The sequence below is a fragment of the Mustela putorius genome, unplaced genomic scaffold, assembly GCF_011764305.1.
Source record: "Mustela putorius furo isolate JIRA1106 unplaced genomic scaffold, ASM1176430v1.1 tig00003914_pilon_pilon_pilon, whole genome shotgun sequence".
In the NCBI taxonomy this organism is placed as follows: Eukaryota; Metazoa; Chordata; class Mammalia; order Carnivora; family Mustelidae; genus Mustela; species Mustela putorius.
In genome coordinates, this window is record NW_025422061.1 from 3,054,907 (window position 1) to 3,074,493 (window position 19,587).

Here is a 19,587-nt window from a genome sequence, read left to right on the forward strand (position 1 = left end):
CATTAAATCAGCCCCCTGAACAGCCCTGAGGTCTTATATCAGGACCCTGACCAAGGTGTTCATAGTTCATGAGTCTTCTTCTTTCTTCTTCTTCTCCTTCCTCTCCTCCTCCTTCTTCTTTTTGAAAGGGAAAGGGGTGGGGAGGGGCAGCAGGAGAGAGAATCTTAAGCAGGTTCCATGCACAGCACAGAGCTAAAATCACAACCCTGAGATTGGGACCTGAGATGAAATCATGAATCAGACACTTCAGGAGCCATCAGGCACCCAAGGCAAATTTCTTTTATGTCCTTCCCACTCTTTCTATCCCTTGACCTTTACTAATGTGCTTCTGTGCTCAGGGTTGTGCTGGTTTCCTGTTTCCCAGGGTTTTGTAGATAAATTGTGATTACAAATGCGGTGGAAGACAGGTTTCCTGGGAATAGGAAACAGAGTCATTTCATGTCTTAATAAACCTCTCTACCTGATCTGCTTCAAAATGAGAGGCTAGAAGAGGCCCCCTGACTGTCACTTCTTTGGGGTGCAGGGGCCTGCCTTTCTTGTGACTCTGCTATTTTGTTGACAGTTTTGTGCAATGTGGCATCTGGAAGAATCCACATGGAGCTGCTTCCCCCACCCCAAAAAGTCATACTAAATGCTTAGGGAATGTCGTAAAGTGAATAAATCTGCTCATCCAGAGCATTCTTCTCTAGACCAATGAAGAATTTGCAAACATTCACCTGGGCTGCAAACCATCTAAGAAAGGGGTCACATTGCCAAAACCCAACTAGGTGGGAGTTTCCACAGCTGTGAACCGAAAGAAGCATGACTAGGTCACTGCTATCAAAGACTAGGTGTCTGTTTCCAGCTCCCACTTCTAAGGAGTAGAATGCAAAGTTTAACACAAACCAAGGAAGGTAATTGTGGATGGGAACCACAAGGTGTCTGTCTAGAGCAACAGATAGCTAGCTCCATGTTTGTTTTCTTGTGTTTAACACACCCATACCACCACTCATGGCTCCTTTACATCTGGGAATTTCCTAAGACAGGTACAGACCGGCATTCTCTGTTGTAGACACAAAGGGGATGACTGCAGAGAAATACCTTCTCAAAAAATCACATGGTATTAAACCCAAACACCTGCAACCCTTTACCACACCAGGCTAACTCCCTGAGTAAGAAGTATTTCTTGAAAAATTCTCTTCTAGGAGTTGTCTCTGGTTACAAATGTTTAGGAGTGAAGGTCTCATGTGTGAGAATATTCACCTGCATGCATTCCTTCTCAAAGTTTGAACTTGATTCTCCATCTGGAAACTAAACTCATGGTGATGTAGTTTTTTTTTTGGGGGGGGGTGTTTTGGTGGGGTTTGGAGAAAGAATTCCTGAGATGGCTTCCATGCAAAAAAGTGGGCTTTTTTGTTCTTTGTTTTTTGTTTTAAAGATTTTATTTATTTATTTATTTGACAGACAAAGATCACAAGTAGGCAGAGAGGCAGGCAAAGAGAGGAGGAAGCAGGCTCCCTGCTGAGCAAAGAGCCTGATGTGGGGCTCAGGCTCAGGCTCCATCCCAGGACCCTGGATCATGACCTGAGCCATCCAGGCACCCCCCAAAAGGTGGTTTTGTTAAAGCAAGGGGACAGGATGCATGGGCAGAAAGAGCTGTTGTCCTAGCATGGTGAGGAGCAACTGATTATATACCTTTCAGCTCGGGTGGGGTGAGGGAAGGGAGTAAAATAAAGGAAGTGCCAAAAGGCCTTTCATATGCTGAAGATGTACAGATTCTTGGAGGAATGTTCCACTCTGTCTATTCCGAGTATTTGTCAATGGGCTGCAGGACCTAAGGACTTCTACCTACATTTCCTTCTGCCTTTATTTCCCACATCAGTGGGGCTGATCTACTGACCCCTCCAGTGCCAGCCACCCTGACATACATAGGGTGCTGGGGATGGGGGCGGGGGGGGGGCAGTGGCATCTGTCGAGACAAAGGGGGTAAGAGCCCACCATCTTTGAGTAAAATCCTCAGAGCAATGGCCACTTTGTTGTTCCCCTAGTATATGATCGGTTGATTCTTTTAGCTCCTTGAAATCGCGAAGTATTCACAGTATTAGTACTAATAAAACCAGCTATTCCTAGGAAATTTCCTCCAGCATGCAGTTCTCTTCAGACTTGCAGCTCCAGCGGGTTCTGGGAACAACAGCATCTCTATGAAGCCAGCAAGCTGGCATCCTTAAATGAACCAGTGAGGTCCGGCTGCAGCCAGCACAGGGGTCTAGACAGTGGCAGTAGGGACAAGACAGGAGCAGAATGGGACCCACACTCTGAGGAGTCCTCTCTTAAGGAGGCTCTGTAAGAAACCTCCCAGAGACAGTGAGGCATAATAATGAATATATCTGGTCTCTGTCCCTGGTTCCTGGCACGGATCTTTAAAAACCCTGCAAATATTTGGAGAGGTAATGTCTTTGTTATGCTGGTGAGGTGTCTTCTCCTGGACAGGGGGGCCAGTAGCCTCAGGGTGGGGCTGGTCACCAGGAAAACCAAGCACTTAACCAAAGGCTAAGGACTTTGGACCAAATCCAGCTCTTGGGCAGGGAGGAGGGAGGGAAGTGCAGAGGTGATGTCAGCTACACAGGGCCTTGTAATGAAATCCTGCCAACAGTTCTGGATAGCTCCACTTGGGGGAGCTTTCTGATAGTGAACCCAGTGTGTTGTGCTGGAAGGGGGATGCACCCTGACTCCACAGGGTAAGAGCACAGAGACCTTCCCTGACCCTGCCCTGTGCATTCCTTCCATGTGGCCAGTCGTCACTGTATCCTTTATAATAAAAACTATAAGGACAATGTTCTCAGTAAGTTCATTGGAAAATGAGGGGTCATTGGAGCCCTAATTTGCTGCCAGCCCAGAAGAAGTGTCAGTGGCCCCTGAGATATGTGACTGACACCCAAAGTGGGGAGTTTTGTGCAGGATTTTGCCCTTTAACCTGTGGGATCTGATGTTAATCCCAGGTAGTTAGACACCTTACGTGGTGGACACTTATGTGGTGTCAAAGAATTGGCATTAGGACAGTGAGTGGCAAGCTTTCCTGGGGGACCTGGGGCATCTATTTCAGTTTCTAGACAGCAGAAATGACAGTCCAGCCTTCTAGAACCCACAATCAAAGTTCCATTTTGTTAACAGATGCTGAGCTGGATGACATAAACAGATGAACACATTGAGGTTCCTGCCTTTGGTGAGAAGCTGTGGAGAAAATTTTGAGAAGATGCACTATGTATCTATGTGCTCTCTTCTTCCCAGCTACAATGTGGGTCTGTGCTCGCCTTCTCCGTGCCCTAAGACTGCCTACCTCCCTAACAGCTTTTCACAGGACAGGGGGTGTCACCAATGGCAGCTATATGAAAATCTCCACACAGGGATTAGAGACTGCTTTCAAGATGCTGCCCCCCCACCCCTGAACACCTGTCCAGGTGGCTGTATTTGCTGGAACACCGGGCCTGCTTCTATAAATTTGGTGAGTGCACATCCAGACTTTTGGCTTCCTGAGCACAGATTAAAGGGAGTTGTTAGTGAAGGTTTCAGATCGTGACCACAGAATATCATGCTAACACCAGCCAAGCCATTTTAGAAAAACATGAGTGTCAAAAGGGAGATGATACAAATATAGTCCAGCTACCTACCCACCATCCCTGTCTCCCATTCCTACTCTCTCACCCCCACAACTGGAGGAGTCAGTGTTTGCTGAAGATGCAAAGTGCTGGTATGATTTCCACCTGAGTTTATATTCTTTCCCACGTCAGATCATTCTCTGGGGAAACACTCAGGGAAAACACTTAAAACTATCCAGAAATCTCACTCTGAATTTACCTTCACAGTGCGCTGGAGGCAGGCAGGTCCTGTCTCTTCTTAGAGCCATGCTTTCAAAAAAAGCTGCACGTTAATTTGGGTGGGATCAATTTGCCACTACTACAGCTGTGTCTTTTCTGACCTGCTATGTTTTTTGAGCAGGTATCTGAGTACCTCCATATTTTGACAAGATGGAGCAAGACCTAGTTATTTTTTAAGCAGAAGAGGAAGAAAAGGGCAATCTCTTGCCAATCGCTTGTGTGGTGAGACAGCCTTTGTCTTGTAGAGGTCACCAGCATGCCTGTGAGATCCTCGGCTGTAGCGAAAATATTGGAGGTAAGCCACTGGCCCTTCACACCTGTGTGTTCCCAAGGAATCTGCTTCCCCATTTCTTCTGCAGAGAATTCTGCATCTTATGTGGACTTTTTATTGCTTCAATGTACTGTGATTATATGTACATTAATCATGGTGCCCTGATTGTAGGCTATGGTTTCCAGAAAGAATCAAGTTCCCAGCAGGTACTTGATGGTCACAGCAGGTATGAACAGAACCCCAGGGGTCTGCCCTTGATGAACTCATGATCTCTAATAACCAACTTCTGGATACTGGGTGCCCTGCATGTGGGGTGGGGTGGCAGATCATCCAGGCTTCCTCCTATCGCTCCTTTCCTGTCCAGTCTGCCTTCTTGATCCCTGTTCTTAACTTGTAGCCTTGTTGCATGGAGCACTGGTGGGCAGTGACCATCTTTTTTTTTTTTTTCAAAGCTCTATTCATTTATTTTAGAAAGCATGTGTGAACAGGCGGCAGAGGGAGAGGGAGAATCCTCAAGCGAACCATCCTCTGAGCATGGAGCCCTCCAGGGCTTGATCCCAGGACCCTGACATCATGACCTGAGCCCAAATCAAGTCTGTGGTTTGACCGACTGAGTCCCCAGGCACCCTGACTGACAGTATCAACTTTTGTTGTTAGTAGAAAATGTGCCTAGCCTTGTTTGATAGGACTGGAGACCATTAATTCCCCTATATTATGGAAGCAGAAGAGCTTGTGCCTCATCCAAATTCTGTTTTTGGCGGAGGAGGGAAACTATCTCGGGGGAGAGCAACTTGGACCAATTCCCAAGTCTAAGGCCGGTGTGGATGTGCGTCCTCTCTTCCATCTGTGTCATGGTGGGACTTTGCAATGGTGAGTCTCTCCCACCACTGGTCTCATCTTTATTTTGCCCAGATGGGGTAAGTGTTCAGGAGACATAGGATACGCCAAACCCTAGCCAGTTTTGACTTAAATGGCTATGGTGTAACCAGGTGTGTAACCTACACCTGGTATTGGGAAACCTTTCCTTCCTCTCTCCTCTAGATCAGATGACTGAAACTATCTGAGACTTAAATTTTGCAAGGCGATATAATGCAGAATGGCCATTTTCAATATCCTTGCACACCTACGCTCTCCGACTGACCAGACTGTGCTTCTACTTTTTTTTTTTTTAAATAATGTAAGTCTAACACAAATATTAATCCAGAGAATTTTTATTATGCACCTGTTACGTTTGTGGGAACAGTACCAAGGGATGAGAGGAACAGGGAGGGCAGATGCTTCTCAGATGTGTGGTCTCTGAACCTCATGGCAAGGTAGACATCTCACCTGCCTGCCCAGCTCCCACAGAGGAAGGAGGAACCAGATGGGCCAGCCCTCCTGTTTTCCCCAGTGTAGGAAGCCCTGGCTTCTGCATGGCATGAACCTGGCATCTGAGCTACACCAGCCTGGGCAGTTTCCAGGGGCAATGTCAACTCCCAGTTTCCTTAGGCACCTTGGTCAGTTTTGGGTAACTGAAGTAAGAAGGCCTCACAATACTTGATGGACACTCAAAGAAATGCACAGCCTGTTACGTTCTATTTGTTTTCTATTTAGGACCCAATTTTACCCATAAAATGCACAAGTTGAGTTGAGCAATGCCTCTTCTAGACAAGTTTCTTAAATGGGTGGGTTAATACACTCACCACCAATGCGAGAGCTCAGGTGGATGGGATAAGGATAAATGTGTGGAGTCCGATTTCTATTTGGAATTTTCCTCTCTTCTAGCCTTAAAGATTTGGGGGGTTATTTTCCCCCTCTTCCTGGCAGATCAACACAAGAGGCAAACTATTTAGAAACAAAGAGCCCAACGGTTTATTTTTTGTTGAAGGTATGACCAAATGGTTTTATTGCATTTACTGTCCCTGGGTGGGTAGGTACATCTATGCAGGCACAGAGTTCAACTATAGGACCTGGTAACCCTTTCACTGGTTTGGGGGAGTAGCATCTCCATGTGGTCATGAAGGGGTCATCTGACATGGTGCAATGGCAGCAGAGGGGCCCGGACATACAAACTATACAAAACCCCTACCTGGTCACTGCTGACTTTTACAACTGGCCACAGCGACTCATCAGCCCCCACATTTCCCTGTCATTGGGACACTAAGGGACACTGCGTTTGTCCACAACAGTGAGCCCAGTGATCACTGCTCAAGTTTCCACTACCAGTGGTTGCTCCCAGTCCACAATCACGGGCTGCAGACTTCAAAGGTTCTTGTGCATTGGATACCCACCCCGGAAACAGAAGGTTGAGTCTGAATCCTGCTTCTGATGGATGGGAAAGCAAGCTCATTTGTACTGATTCTTCCATGAACTGGAACAGCAGCAGCACTGCAGGTCTATCTGGTGTTGTGGGCTGAACTGTGTCCAACTACACAACGTGCAGGTTTAAGTCCTAACCCTGGTACGTCGGTGTGACACTGGAAATAAAGACCTGGCAGATATAATCAGTTAAGAAGGGCAGGACTTAGGTTGGTGTCCTTACAAGGTAAGTGTGGAGACACACATACACAGAACACCATGTGAAGATAAAGCATGGATGGGGTGATGCTTCCAACAAGTCACAGAGTGTCAACCACTGCTAGCCACTACCTGCTAGAGGAGACATGTGACACAGACCCTCCTTCTCAAAAAACCAAGCCTGCTCACACCTCCATCTTGGACTCCTTCCTCCAGAACTCAGAAGATGTGTCTAAGCCATCCCACTGTTACAGATACGACTGGCAGGCTGAGTTAATGCTCATGGAACATCCTGTCCCTTGCCCACCTGGGGGACTGGCAGGTGAGCACCCCATTCCTAGATGCGGTGGGGTGGGATGGGGTGCCTTAGTGCTCTTCAAACGATAACCATGCTCCCACCCCACAACCCTTTATCAAGGGCCTCCCAGGGTACAGAGAAACATTTTGGGGAGAGTGTGCAACAATGTAAAAATGTGGGCTTTGCCTTCAATGAACTCACATTCCCTAATAACAGACACCATGACAAATAAAAGGGTGGGACTTTTTCGCCCTCCAAGCCTCGTGATGATGGTGGACTGCTCCTATGGGCCAGATGGTGATAGGGACTGACTTCTGAGGATTGGACATGGCTTGGAGTGCTTGGCCTGCTGCCCACAGGCACCAGAGGACACCTGCCTCCCAGCCTTCCTCCCAGCCCACCCCCACACTGGAAGCTTCTTGTTGGCACACAGAAGTACAGTTACTCCCAGACTGCAGGATGGGGGAAGGGAGGATGTGCAATAGGTACTTATTAAGAGTGTATTGAAGACTGGTTGGCAAGGGATAGACCCCTGTGGGGTCACCATAGTGGAGGAGACCCCAGGTCCTTCCCCGCTTGGAAAGCAGTACTGGGTTCTCTAAGACCTGGAAAGATGGAAAAGTCAAAACTGGTGGAGACAAGCCCTCCCTGCTTTTTGGCACAGCAGAGACAGAACAAATGCTCATTCGGCCACTATCTCCTTTCTACCTGAGAGCAAAGGGCAGGAAGGTGTGACTCTGTCCTGGAGGAGGTGCGTGGTGGGCGGGGTGTGGGACCAGTCCGAATGGAGAGCCTCACCCTGCCCTGGGGTGGGAGGAGGGAGACAGGATCAGTTAAGGGAACTGGATGGGAGGCCGCCCTGCCTGGGGAAGGAGCCCTGTCCCAGGAAGGGGGAGGGGACATGCTGCCAGTCCGGCAGGCCTCCTCAGTAGGAGTTCAGAGCCTGCTTGGAGCGGCGCTTCATGTGCAGACGCTGGTGGCGGAGGAGGTCGCAGTTCTGCGAGAAGCTTTTGACACAGTAGCGGCACTGGAAGGGCCGTGCCTTGTCCTTCACATGCGCGCTGCTGCGGTGGCGCGCCAGGTGCTCGGGCCTCTGGAACGCCTTCCCGCACTCGCGGCACTGGCAGCTGAGCTTGGGCGGTCCCTCGGCCAGCAGCCCGCCGGGCCCCGCTCCCGCAGCAGCTGCCTCTCGCTTCTGCGTCGGCTCCAGTCCCCGGGTCTGCAGGTGGATGCGCCTGTGCGACAGCAGGTGTGAGTTGAGGCGGAAGCTCTTTCCGCAGGCGCCGCAGCGGTGAGGTTTCTGGGCCTCATGGCTCTCCAGGTGCCCGTCCAGGTCCTCGCTGTCACTGAACAGCTCCCCGCACACTGAGCACTCGTGTGGCTTCTCCTGCTCTCTGCGGCTCCGCAGGTGCCGGATGAAGTTGACCCTCCAGCGGAAGATCTTCCCACAGTTCGGGCAAATGTAGGACTTCTTGGAGGTCGAAGTCTGCACCTCGTCCCCGGCCTCAGCGCCACTCCGGTGGGAGGCGGGGAGACTGCGTGGCTTTTCTGTGGGGCTCCGTGGTTCATCTGCACAGTAGGGGCCGTGCTGGGAGTCCTCGTCCCCAGAGCTGGACAGGACGATCTCGATGGTCACCTCCTCATCTAGGCCGTTCTCAGGGGTCAGCGCGTCACCTCCAGCTATGGGAAAGCCACAGGGAGGGTCAGCGGTGCTGCATCAGTCACATCCCCACACCTAGAAACACCAACCCGGAAGGCTCCACTTGATTCTTTCCCACTAGGACCCCAATCCCAATCTTTATTTTTCCTCTCTAGGCACTAAGACTCTTCAAGCCCTAACGACTTGTTTCTATCAGTGTCAGTCAAGTCGTGGCCATGCACATCAGTTAGCACTGCCCTACTTAACCAGAAATCGGGCACCTTAAAGACCATGGTAGAGAGAAAGACCCTATATCCTATAAAGGCAGTGGCAGGAAGCTGCCAGCTACTAAGGGGCTGAGCACTGAAATCCTTCAGAGTCTCTGCAAGACTTCTGACACCAATAGCCCCACTGGCTCCTGGACACCACCCAATGACCTATTCTTTGCCAAATTATACACACAAGCCAACTGGGGTGACACACTCCGGGCTCAGGGTTGAGGACAGAGTTAGCCTCGCTGTGCTGATGATATCATGACTATCTGACCGTTCCTACCACCCAGGTCAACTATGTCACTTCTGATGCCCCACCAGCAGCCACCGTGGGGATAAGTAGTGGTTCTGGAGTTTATAACCTAGTCTGAAGCAGACTCACTGAATCCCAAATCTGTGATTTAGAAGAAGTGGGCGGGCAGTGGAGTGCCTGGCATGAGGTCCCAGCCCGCAGCCCACACACAGCAACCACTCGGGTGTTCTGGATGTAATCTCTGGAACAAGGAGAGTTCTGTGAGGTTAGGGCACCTGAGGGCAGGTGAAGCCAGAGAGACAGAAGCAGGGCAGGGAGACCGAGAAGCCAGAAAGCAGGAGACAGCAGGCAAGAGCAGAGCCATGGGCGCATCTGTTCCTCAGAAGACAAAGGTCACGGGGTTCAGCTTGATATGAGGCTAGGGGGTGGGAAAAGACGAGAATATCTGGAAAATTCCCAGTTTCTTCCATACTGAAGATGACAAAGCATGTTTTGGAGAGAACACGGAGGGGCTGGGGAACCACCAGGTAAAGGGATTATGGATGTGAGCCACAGATCCAGGCAGGCAACAGAGATGAAATAATCCAGGAAAGATCTGTAAAGGACCCTCCTGTTGCATGGCCTGAGCTCCTGGGGACTGCATGGGCCCAACACTGGTTCTGAGACTTGTGTCTGAGTAGAAACACTGCCAGCCTAGACTAAAGAGCAAGAGATGGATGAACCTTGGGGTTCAGACATCTGGCATTCTACACAATAGGCCAGAGAGCTACTTATCCTTCATGCCCAAGGAAGACTGGCTGCCAAGGCTGTCCTTCGGGAGACAGGACTCCAACTGCTTCCCTGAGCCCGACAGCGACAGAGCCCTGAGCCCACTGCTACCTGTAAACTGTACCTTCTCATGGAATTCCAACCTTTGCCTGGGGGCCATCAGCCATTCTTCTTCCTAATTTCTCCCTTTTCAAGATTTTATTTGACAGAGAGCATGAGCAGGGGGAGTGGGAGAGAGAGAAGCAGGCTCCCCGCTGAGCAAGGAGGCCGACACGAGGCTCGATCCCAGGACCCCAAGAGCTGAAGGCAGATGCTTAACCAACTGAGCCACCCAGGCACTGACAATTTCTCCCTTTTGAAATGAAAAGGTCCATTCTATGCCTGTCCCACAAATGCATTTTGGGAGGTACATAACATGATGTCTGGTTGCACAGGTTCACAGCTAGAGAGGAACATGCCTGGGTTTCACCTACCTACACCTGATCTACAGGATATTTAGGTGAGATGGATGTAGGACGGATGTAGAATAGACTAAGGGATGTTTGGAGAGGGTGATTATCTGCTACATATGAAGAGGACAGGAATTTTGGGGCACCTGAAGGCAGAATGCAATGAACCGAAATGCATCCCCTTAAAAATCTGTATATTAAAGTCCTAAGCCCAGTACCTCGAATACGACACTATTTGGAAATAAGGCATTTCAAGGGGTAAAGAAGTTAGAATGAGGTCATCAGGGCAGGTCCTACTCTAGCAGGTGTCCTTCAAAAGATCAGGGCATAGACATCCAGAGATGGGCCATGTGTAGATGCAGGGAGGAGACCTCTGTCCGCAGGCCAAGGGAAGCCTCAGGGGAAGGTAACTGTGCTGCCCCCTTCAGCCTATGCTTTGAGCCCCCAGATTTCTGAGAAAATCAGTGCTGCTTGAGCCTCCCCGTCTGTGGTTCTTTGGTATGCAGCCCTAGGAGACTAACATAATGCATATGGGGTCACATCCACTCCAATCAGAGTAAACAGAAACAAATGCAGAGCTTCTACAGAGGGAGGAATAAATCAACAATAATGCCGTCACATGTTATCAACACAACAACGTGAAGAACTCCTAGTAGAAAAGCTGAGACTCAGAGGAGTGCCCAAATACCAGGGGAAGAGGGACAGGAGCTCAGGGCTCAGCACTGAGAAGTAACTCGGGGTGTATGAGTGGGGGCGCACAGGATTACAGGAGGAAAGACGGGAGAAATTACTGGTCTGAGAGCTCTTTCGTCCATTAGTTAATCCTCAACAGAAACCACCTGGCAGCCAAGACTGTTATCTCGGAGAGACAAAGTTGCCCAGGGTTTCAGAAGAACAGAAATGTAGCCTGTGCTTGGCTAGCTGCAGGTGGGAAATACCAGACCATGGGGTGTGCTGGGAGCACAGCTCCTGCCTTGGGAAGGGCACTCACTCATGGTCTGCAAACGCACCGCTCGCTCCCTGAGATGGAGGGCTGAGTCACGGCAGGGTCAGAGAGACAGATGAGAAAATAAACAAATAGAAATCCAGGCGTTATAAGAAATACATTCTTGTCATGTTAGAATGGGGAGGCTTTTGGGGCGCTTGGGTGGCTCAGCCATTAAACGTCTGCCTTTGGCTCAGGTCATGATCCCAGGGTTCTGGGATCGAGCTCCTCATCAGGCTCCCTGCTCAGCAGGAAGCCTGCTTCTGCCTCTCACACTCCCCTTGCTTGTGTTCTGTCTCTGTCAAATAAATAAATAAAAGCTTAAAAAAATGGGAGGCTTTCTTATAAGACACAAAACCTGAAAGGTTTTCTACATTTTTTAAATGTAGAAAGGGATGCCTGGGTGGCTCAGTCGGTTAAGCATCTGCCTTCAGCTCAGATTATGATCCCAGAGTCCTGGCCGGATCGAGTCCTGCATCAGGCTCCCTGCTCATCGTAGAGCCTGCTTCTCCTCCTCCTTGTGCCCCCTCACATAAATAAATAAGATCTTAAAAAAAAAATAAATGTAGGGGAGAAGTTATGGGCTGACATATAAAGTTTTATAAAATGGGGAGAAATTGTGTGCAAATACCTAAGAGGCAACAGATCCAGGCCCATAACTGAGAGTTTCTAGGAACAGATCCAGGCCCATAACTGAGAGTTTCTAGGATATTCCCAGAGAGGACATGCAATGGCTCAGTGAGGTACAGACAAGAGCCAGGAGGCCCTAAGCCCCAGTGTGAGGGCATCAGGCACTGGAGCCTTTGAGAGGTAGCTGGGCCTAGAAGCAGTCTTGAGGGTGGGAGCCTTGTGCTGGGATGAGCACTTATAAGGAAAGGAAGAGATGGGAGAGCATCAACTTCTGTCTCCAACAGCAGGCGTAGTGAAAGGCCACGTGAGCACACAGGGGGAGGGCAGGCATTCCATGGCAGAGCGTGTCCTCACCATCCACAGAGCCTGCCAGCACCTCCGAGGCTGGCCCTGACCCCATTCCAGGACCGGGAGGAGGGAAATGTCTGCTGTCTCGGCAGACCTCTTGGGAAGTGTCATCAGCACACAAGGTGCACACACAGCACCTCACACAGACTACATGCTTCCATAAGGCTTGGGTCCAAGCAGAGCTCACCCCGTGGGAGAGGAGAGGAACACAAGCCAACACCAGGACTGCAGAGTATTATGTAGGCAATGCATGAAGAGAGAGTCCAGTGACGCATTACAGCAACCAGGCCTGGAGCACCCTGCATGCGAACGGCGGGGGACCAAGCCCCTCCCCTTCTCAGAGGCCATGGGCGACCAACGCGCTTGGAAACCAAGCATCCCTCCTTGTTCTCAGACAGCCACACTCAGTGTCTTGCCCATTCAGAGCCAAATCCCCCACAGGGCCTGGGGAGGAGGAGGTGGAGCTGAGAACAACCCAGGTTGGTTATCATCTACCTTCTAAAGAGGTGCTGAAGGCACGCAGAAGCCAGCAAGGATGCCAAGGCCTGTCCTGGGTACTCCTCAAGCCATGACCACCCTCTCAGCACACAGAACCCTTGTCCACTGGCGGAGCCCTGGCTCTCACCTGCAGAGGGAAGGCAAGGAGGGGAGGGTCCCAGACTGGGAGAATAGCGCTATAGCATATAGTCCACAGGAGCCGTCAGCAGGGATCTTAGAGACCTAGGGACGCCCTCCCCCGAGCAGCACGCATACACACACACACACACACACACACACACACCGCACACACAGGTGTGCAGCCTCCCCAACCCAGTACCTGGGCAGGTGTTCTGAGTAAGTGTCATCTGCTGGCAGGTCTGGAACTCTGGCACCTGTAGCTCATCCCTTTTTCGTCTCTCTTCTATCTGGAATGGCTGGAGGCTTGGGAAGTCTGGAGAAATTGGTTGGAGAATAGCCCTGGGTTCAGTCAAGTGTTGTAGACAAGACAGGTCACCCCCCGAACCTGGGTGCTGAACTCAACAGAACTCCCAGCGCTCACTCCCACTTTCTGTGCTGGGTGTCTACAAGGTCCCCCGCCTCACACAGATGCTGCATATACGCAGCGTGCAGAGTTAGCCAGGGCATGTGCATGCTTGTTCCAGGCGGGCATGGGGCGCAAACCTGGTCTGCTCCATGCCAGCTTTAAGGTTCCAAGGGGATGGGGGTTGCTGTTGATACCGCACAGAGCCCATTCCCATGAAGGAGCAGACATTTCCAGGGCACGGAGGCTACAGACATGAGTTCGATGGACACGGCGTGGAGGAGGATGTGAAAAAACACCATGGCCGAGCCCCAGCTCCTCCCCGTGTGGCTGGGAGCCAGACAGTCTGAGTGAGCATCCACTCCTCCTCCCCAACCTGACTTCTGGAGAGGATCTAAGATCACCTGTGGATGGGCCACCTAGTTAGCATAAGCCAGGCCCCACTTGCAGCACAGGGGATTCCTGTCATACTCTCACCTCTGGCTGAGGGGAATGGCAACGTGCTTTCTGGCAAGAGTCAGGAAGGAGGCCAGACAAGGTGTAGGAGTAACACCGAGCTGCAGAGAGATGGTGGTGGGAGCAGGCCTGCCTCTGGCCGGTGGCAACCTTCTACCCAGTTCTGGAACCATTACTCACCCAAGTATGAGACCTGGGTCACATCCTTTCCTTGGAGGTCCTGCAACTCAGGGACCCGGGGTTCATTCTCCTCTCCCTGGGAGAGATCCAGCTGGGTGCCTGGGTCATCTGTTCACGAAGGGGAGGACACACACCCATCAGCTATGTGTTCTCACAGGAAGCCAGGGAGGGTGGAGGGCTGACTCCACACAGGTCCAGAAAGGAGAGCCGGAGACATGCACACCCCGTCACAGCCCCCAAGGGGGCCAGGAAGGGCTACTGAGAGGAAACAGGGAGGGGACAGGAGGAGAATTTGAAGGGAGGAGCTGTGGTTAGGGGGGTCTCCTTCAGGACCATCAGGGAAACAGAAGCAAAACGAGCCATAGCCTACACACAACAGAAAACCAGGCGCATGGAAAGCATGTTATATTTGGCTTAGTATGCAAACCAGCCAGCTAGGCCTGATGTATGTGCAGTCAGTAGGCCTGAGGGTTCAGGGGTGAACACTGAAGCAGAGACTGGCCCCGCAGTTCTCTGATTTCAGGACAGAGGCAAGGAAGCCTTACTTGGAGGCAAGGAGACTCCACAGTCCTCCCCAATGATGAACTCTCCGTAGAAGCCAGTCTGTGCAGGGTCTAGAAGGGACCAGTCCTCTTGCGAGAAGCAGAAGATCATATCCTTGAAGGGGGACACCCGGTTCTGAAACCGCAGAACGGCGATACCTCAATCCTGGGTCAAGCTCGGGCAGACTTGCGGGGCGAAGGGCAGAGCCTCCAGCAAGACAAGTGAGCCAGGAGGCTGCCCGGCGCCACCCCTCCCTTGCTCCAGCTGGCATCCTCCTCCCGCCCCTCTCGTCAGGCAGGTGCCTCACAGAGTGGCTGGGGGTGCACAGGGACAGACCTCCAACTCGGTGCATGATACCCGCAACTGTCAGGTGGGCAGACGCGGGACGCCCAACCCCAGTACCCATGTTGACATCCCACTTCCAGAGTTCATTCTGCATGCGGGACTTTTCATGGCAGCATTAGTGATATTGGGTAATAGCAGCATACTGAACACGGCCTCTGAATGGGGCAAGCTGCCGGGCACAGCACACACCCGTGAGGAAGTGCACACAGAAGGGACCCTCCACGGTCTGCTGGTGCATGAAAAGCTCCTGTGCAGAGGGCTGTCCAGCCTGTCCCCACAGGGAGGAGTCTCACCATCTGGGACGCCAGCAACTGCTACAGGGACCGCAGGTTACTACTGCAAGGAGACATTTCTGACACTTTTGAGTCATGGACCCCAGGAATGTGTCAAAATTGATTTTAATCTAAAATCTGATGGCATATCCATGTAACATGCCTCTTATTATTCCCTCACATACACACTTCCTTTTTTTTTTTTTTTTAAATTTTATTTATTTGACACACAGAGACAGACAGAATAGGAAAACAAGCAGGGGGAGTGGAAGAGGGAGAGGCAGAGCAGGGAGCCCAATGTGGGGCTTGATCCCAGGATCCTGGGATCATGACCTGAGCTGAAGGCAGACGCTTAACTGACCGAGACCCCAGGCATCCCACATACACACTTCTTAATTCTTAAAACTGAATCTGGAGACAAGAGATTGAGGCAGCAAACATGAGGGGTACAGAGCCACTCAGGCAGATGTACCAAGTTACCCCCATTCATATATGGTGCCAGATTCTCGTTCCCCTGACCACCGAGGAACTGCAGGCATGTGTCAACTCAACATCTACCAGCGTGATTCTTTGAGCGAGGTGACTCTGGCCCAGTGGGGCTGGTCTGCACCAGCCCAGAGGGACTGCCTCCCACCACCGTGGGGTGGGCTGCCCTGGCATCGACTGCCGAGCCTCGGACAGCCCCACGCAGCAAACAGTGACCCAGCCACTATGTCCACAGAGCCACAGCAGACAGACCACTCCACAACACCCCCAAACTGCCCAGGGTTCAGTAACCTCATCTTGTGTTGTGTGAATTATGGGTCTTCCTTTTTAAGGAAAAAAAAATTAAGAGTTGCAGAGGTGCCTGTAACAAGCAGTTAGGATGGGGAACCGCTGTGTTAACTTTCTAATGGGGACCCCAGAAACCTTGCTAAACTACCATCTATGCTAAACATGCTAAACACATCTACCATCAGGGGTTCAAGTGGAAACAGTCCCAGTTTTGCGCTTACTTGGTTTTGTTTCAGGTCCCCTCCCCCCACCCCAGGGAGCAGCTGATTGAAAAGGATTATAAGTATCATGCTCCCCTGTGTCCTCGAGAATTTGGGAAACAGGACCTCATGCACACTGAGTGGAAACGCATGTTTGTGGACCTCTGGGAAGATGTCACAAGCACGCCCACTGTTTCCAGGAGATTCAGAGGCGCAGGAAGGAATGTGTCAAACACAAAAATGTGTGTGGAACACCCACTGTGTGGAACCACATGAAGTTTCCTTTGCATGCTTTTCCCTCGTGTCTGACGGGGCCCTGAGCATGCATCGTCTACGATCAAAGAGACAAAATATGCAGGTCCCCAGCACAAAGGTGTAAAAACTACAAATACTGACAGCCTTTGCTTCAGGTCGGTGAGCCCCACAGGGGCCTGTGGTCTCCTCTGTGCAGCTGTGGCTCCAAGCCCCACCCCTAGGGCTGGTGGAGGGAGGACACAGTGTGGGCCTAGAGCTACATGGTCCGTGCCTACCTCAGGACAGCCATCAGAGGTGAACCCAGCCTTAAATCAAACCACAGCACCGTTCTGCACACTTCAATGCTGAACTTGGCTTTCGCTTGCACTCCCATTCAGCTGTATTTCCATGCACGTGTGTCTAGTCCACGCACTTACCCAAAGGTGTGATTTCAGAACGCCGCTGATTCACCCCTTCTTCTGTCAGTAGCATTGGGTGCCCCCCAACAGTTTGCTGCTACAGCAATGGTTCAGGGAGTTCTCTCATGGGCCTCCCCTGTCCATGGGCAAGGGACTCTAGGGACACGCAGCAGAGGAGTGCTGGACCCTGTTGACACGTATCTTCCCCTATATTAAATACCCCCGCATGGTTCTTGCTCCAGACTGCGCACCTATGTCTTGTCTCCCCACCATCTTGCCAGCACTGGGCGGCAATACTATCATGGTTCCAATAACCAGGTGAGTAGCTGTCCTCGTGGGGGCCCACCCTGCTCTCCACCAACCTCTCCTCTCGGTTTAGTGGCCAACCTGTGTTTGTCTGCTTTATAATTGTGGATATACTTCACTCTTACAAAAGAAAGCATAGTATTATTTTAATTTTATTTAATTTTTTAAAAAAGATTTTATTTATTTATTTGACAAAGACAGATCACAAGTAGGCAGAGAGAGAGAGGGGGAAGCAGGCCCCCCGCTGAGCAGAGAACCCATTGTGGGGTTCAATCCCAGGACCCTGAGGTCATGACGAGCTGAAGGCAACACTTAATGATTGAGCCACCCAGGTGCCCCAGAAAAGATAATTTTTATCTAACGTATTTGATATGGTTGGTTGACTGGAAATAAAACTAGATCCTGTTCCTTGACCAAACTAATATAAAAATAAAAACCCTAGGGGTACCTGGTTGGCTCAGTTGATAGAGCCTGTGACTCTCATCTGGGGCAGTGAGACTGAGCCCATGTTGAGTGTATAGGTTGCTGAAAACAAATTTAAAAATTAAAAACAAAAACAAAAACACACAAAAAAACCCCTAAAAACCTTAAAGTACCAGAAGGGCAAAAAATGGCTTCCAGGGAGTAAAAATAAAGACCATGTAAAGAAATAATGGGCAGACACATAAAACTTAAAAGTATGCTCAGTAATGACACAGCATGAATGAGACAAATGACAAACGGGTACACAGGTCCACCATGAATGAACGAGAAGAGGGGCTGAGAATATACAGAGCACCTGTCTAGAGAGCCTTCCATATCCGTTACAGAGGGAGTCAAGAAAGTAAATACTTTGAAGTGTATGAGAAAAAGTTCACCTTGACTCGTGCATGAAAACACGCCTATGAAACCATCTGATGAAGACTGGAAGACAGGTGAGGAGATCTGTCTGCAATCCTGACCATTCAGCATATGCTGGAAACTCCTGGCAGAAGCCACAGCCCCTGTAGTTATACCCAGAGAACTTCTGTCCCCTCACCACCTCCTGCTGGCCTCCGCCCTCTGGGGTCCCCCTCTACCTGCCAGGATTGCCCTACACCAGCTGGGGTCACCTCTACCTGCCAGGGACAACTGTACCAGCTGGGACCCCCCCCTATGCCAGCCGGGGTCCCCTCTACCCAATCCAGTCATCCCACATCCAATTGGGATGCCCCACTTTTGGAGGACCTTGGCCCTAGGACTCTCCCCTGATTTCCCAGGGATCTCTAGGGACTCTCCCTGGTACACTGATGACCTCCTGTCTGGGTGATTCTTGGGTGAGGACCCAAAGCCCGGGGTGAACCCGCCACATGGCCCCTGCCCACAAGGATGATGGGTGTCCCCTCCCACCCTTCAGAGGGAACCCTCCCTCCCTCCCTTTCCCCACCAGCTCTGCAGCAGCAGAGCCACTGTTCTTCAACCAGGGCGGCTCTATGGGGTGGTCTGAAGATGCCAGGGCAAACAGGTGGGCTGCGAGCCCCTGGCGGGGGGGTGGGTCAGGACCGCTTTCCCTGGCTCTCCTGCTCGGTCCCCCGAGTCTCCGTTTCCCAGTGTGCACAGAAACTGGACCAGGGTGAATCTGCCTGTGTTAGGAGCCGGCTGGGACGCTGTCCTCAGGTTGCTGTTCCCAGCTGCCTTGCTCCTTCTTCCATGGCCCTTGTCCCTTTGTTTCACCTTCAATCACCTGCCTGCTTTTCCTGGAAACCAGTTACGGCTCTCCCCACTTCTTCTCTTCTTAGCACTTCTGCCCTCAATACTCATACTCCTCATTTTGGTCCCCTCTTTAATCTTTGTTAACTGGTCTCATCTTGAATCCAACAATTCTGTATGGGAAGGACTGCTGAACAGGGATTCCAGCCCATGCCACTGGAAGGGTCCCTTCCCCTAAATCCCATGGCCCTGACCACCAAGTAATATCACTCCAATGGCCCGCCAGCTTCCTAACCTCAAACCACACTCTGGTCTATAAATGAACTCCTGCTAGACAGACGCCCCCCACTCCCTGCCCCCATTCAGGAGGAAGCAGCTACTGAGGCCTCCAACCAATGCCAAGGATCTGTCCTTATCTATCTGTCGGGGGACATGCAGAGGCTACTTCAGGAAGGCTAAGTAAGACAGAAGGGCCCATGGTAGCCCCTGGGTTGGCTGCAAGCAGGGCCATCGGGCAGCCCACCTCAGAACAGCCACAGGCCAGAGTAGGCCAACGGGCTACTTACCACTGAGCACAAACAAGGGAATATTCCTTATGTTCCCAAACCTCCTCACCATTCCACCTTCCTCCTGAACCACCCCTCCCCTCCTGGCACATGGTCTCGGCTCTGCCGTCCAGCCCGCCACTCCCTGGCCCTGGATTCAATAAACCTGTATCTCCTCTCAAACCCTTGAACCACTGCCTCACTGGAGAGGCCAAAACTCCCACCACCCAATCACAGGACATGGTCTGGAATATTCTGGAAAGGTTTTATCCTGATAGGTAAAATTAACAAGGTTTCTGGACAGCAGGCCAATATACAATAATCATCTGTATTTCTATATCACTGTGTATGAGCAATAACT

The 19,587-nt window shown here is 51.1% G+C and overlaps 1 protein-coding gene across 4 annotated transcripts in view; it reads right to left on the bottom strand.

Moving 5' to 3' along the window:
* Positions 1–5,320: 5,320 nt before the first annotated feature.
* ZNF496 (zinc finger protein 496) overlaps positions 5,321–19,587 on the bottom strand; it is a 30,149-nt gene continuing 15,882 nt past the window's right edge. For all 4 annotated transcript variants that reach the window (XM_004778428.3, XM_004778429.3, XM_045069224.1 and 1 more), the window contains exons 6-9: positions 14,466–14,598; positions 13,921–14,028; positions 13,081–13,194; positions 5,321–8,599 (exon numbers count right to left, since the gene is read on the bottom strand). In XM_004778428.3, the coding sequence (XP_004778485.2) occupies positions 7,845–8,599; positions 13,081–13,194; positions 13,921–14,028; positions 14,466–14,598 (1,110 nt within the window). In that variant the 3' untranslated portion in view covers positions 5,321–7,844. The remainder of the gene's footprint in view (positions 8,600–13,080; positions 13,195–13,920; positions 14,029–14,465; positions 14,599–19,587) is intronic.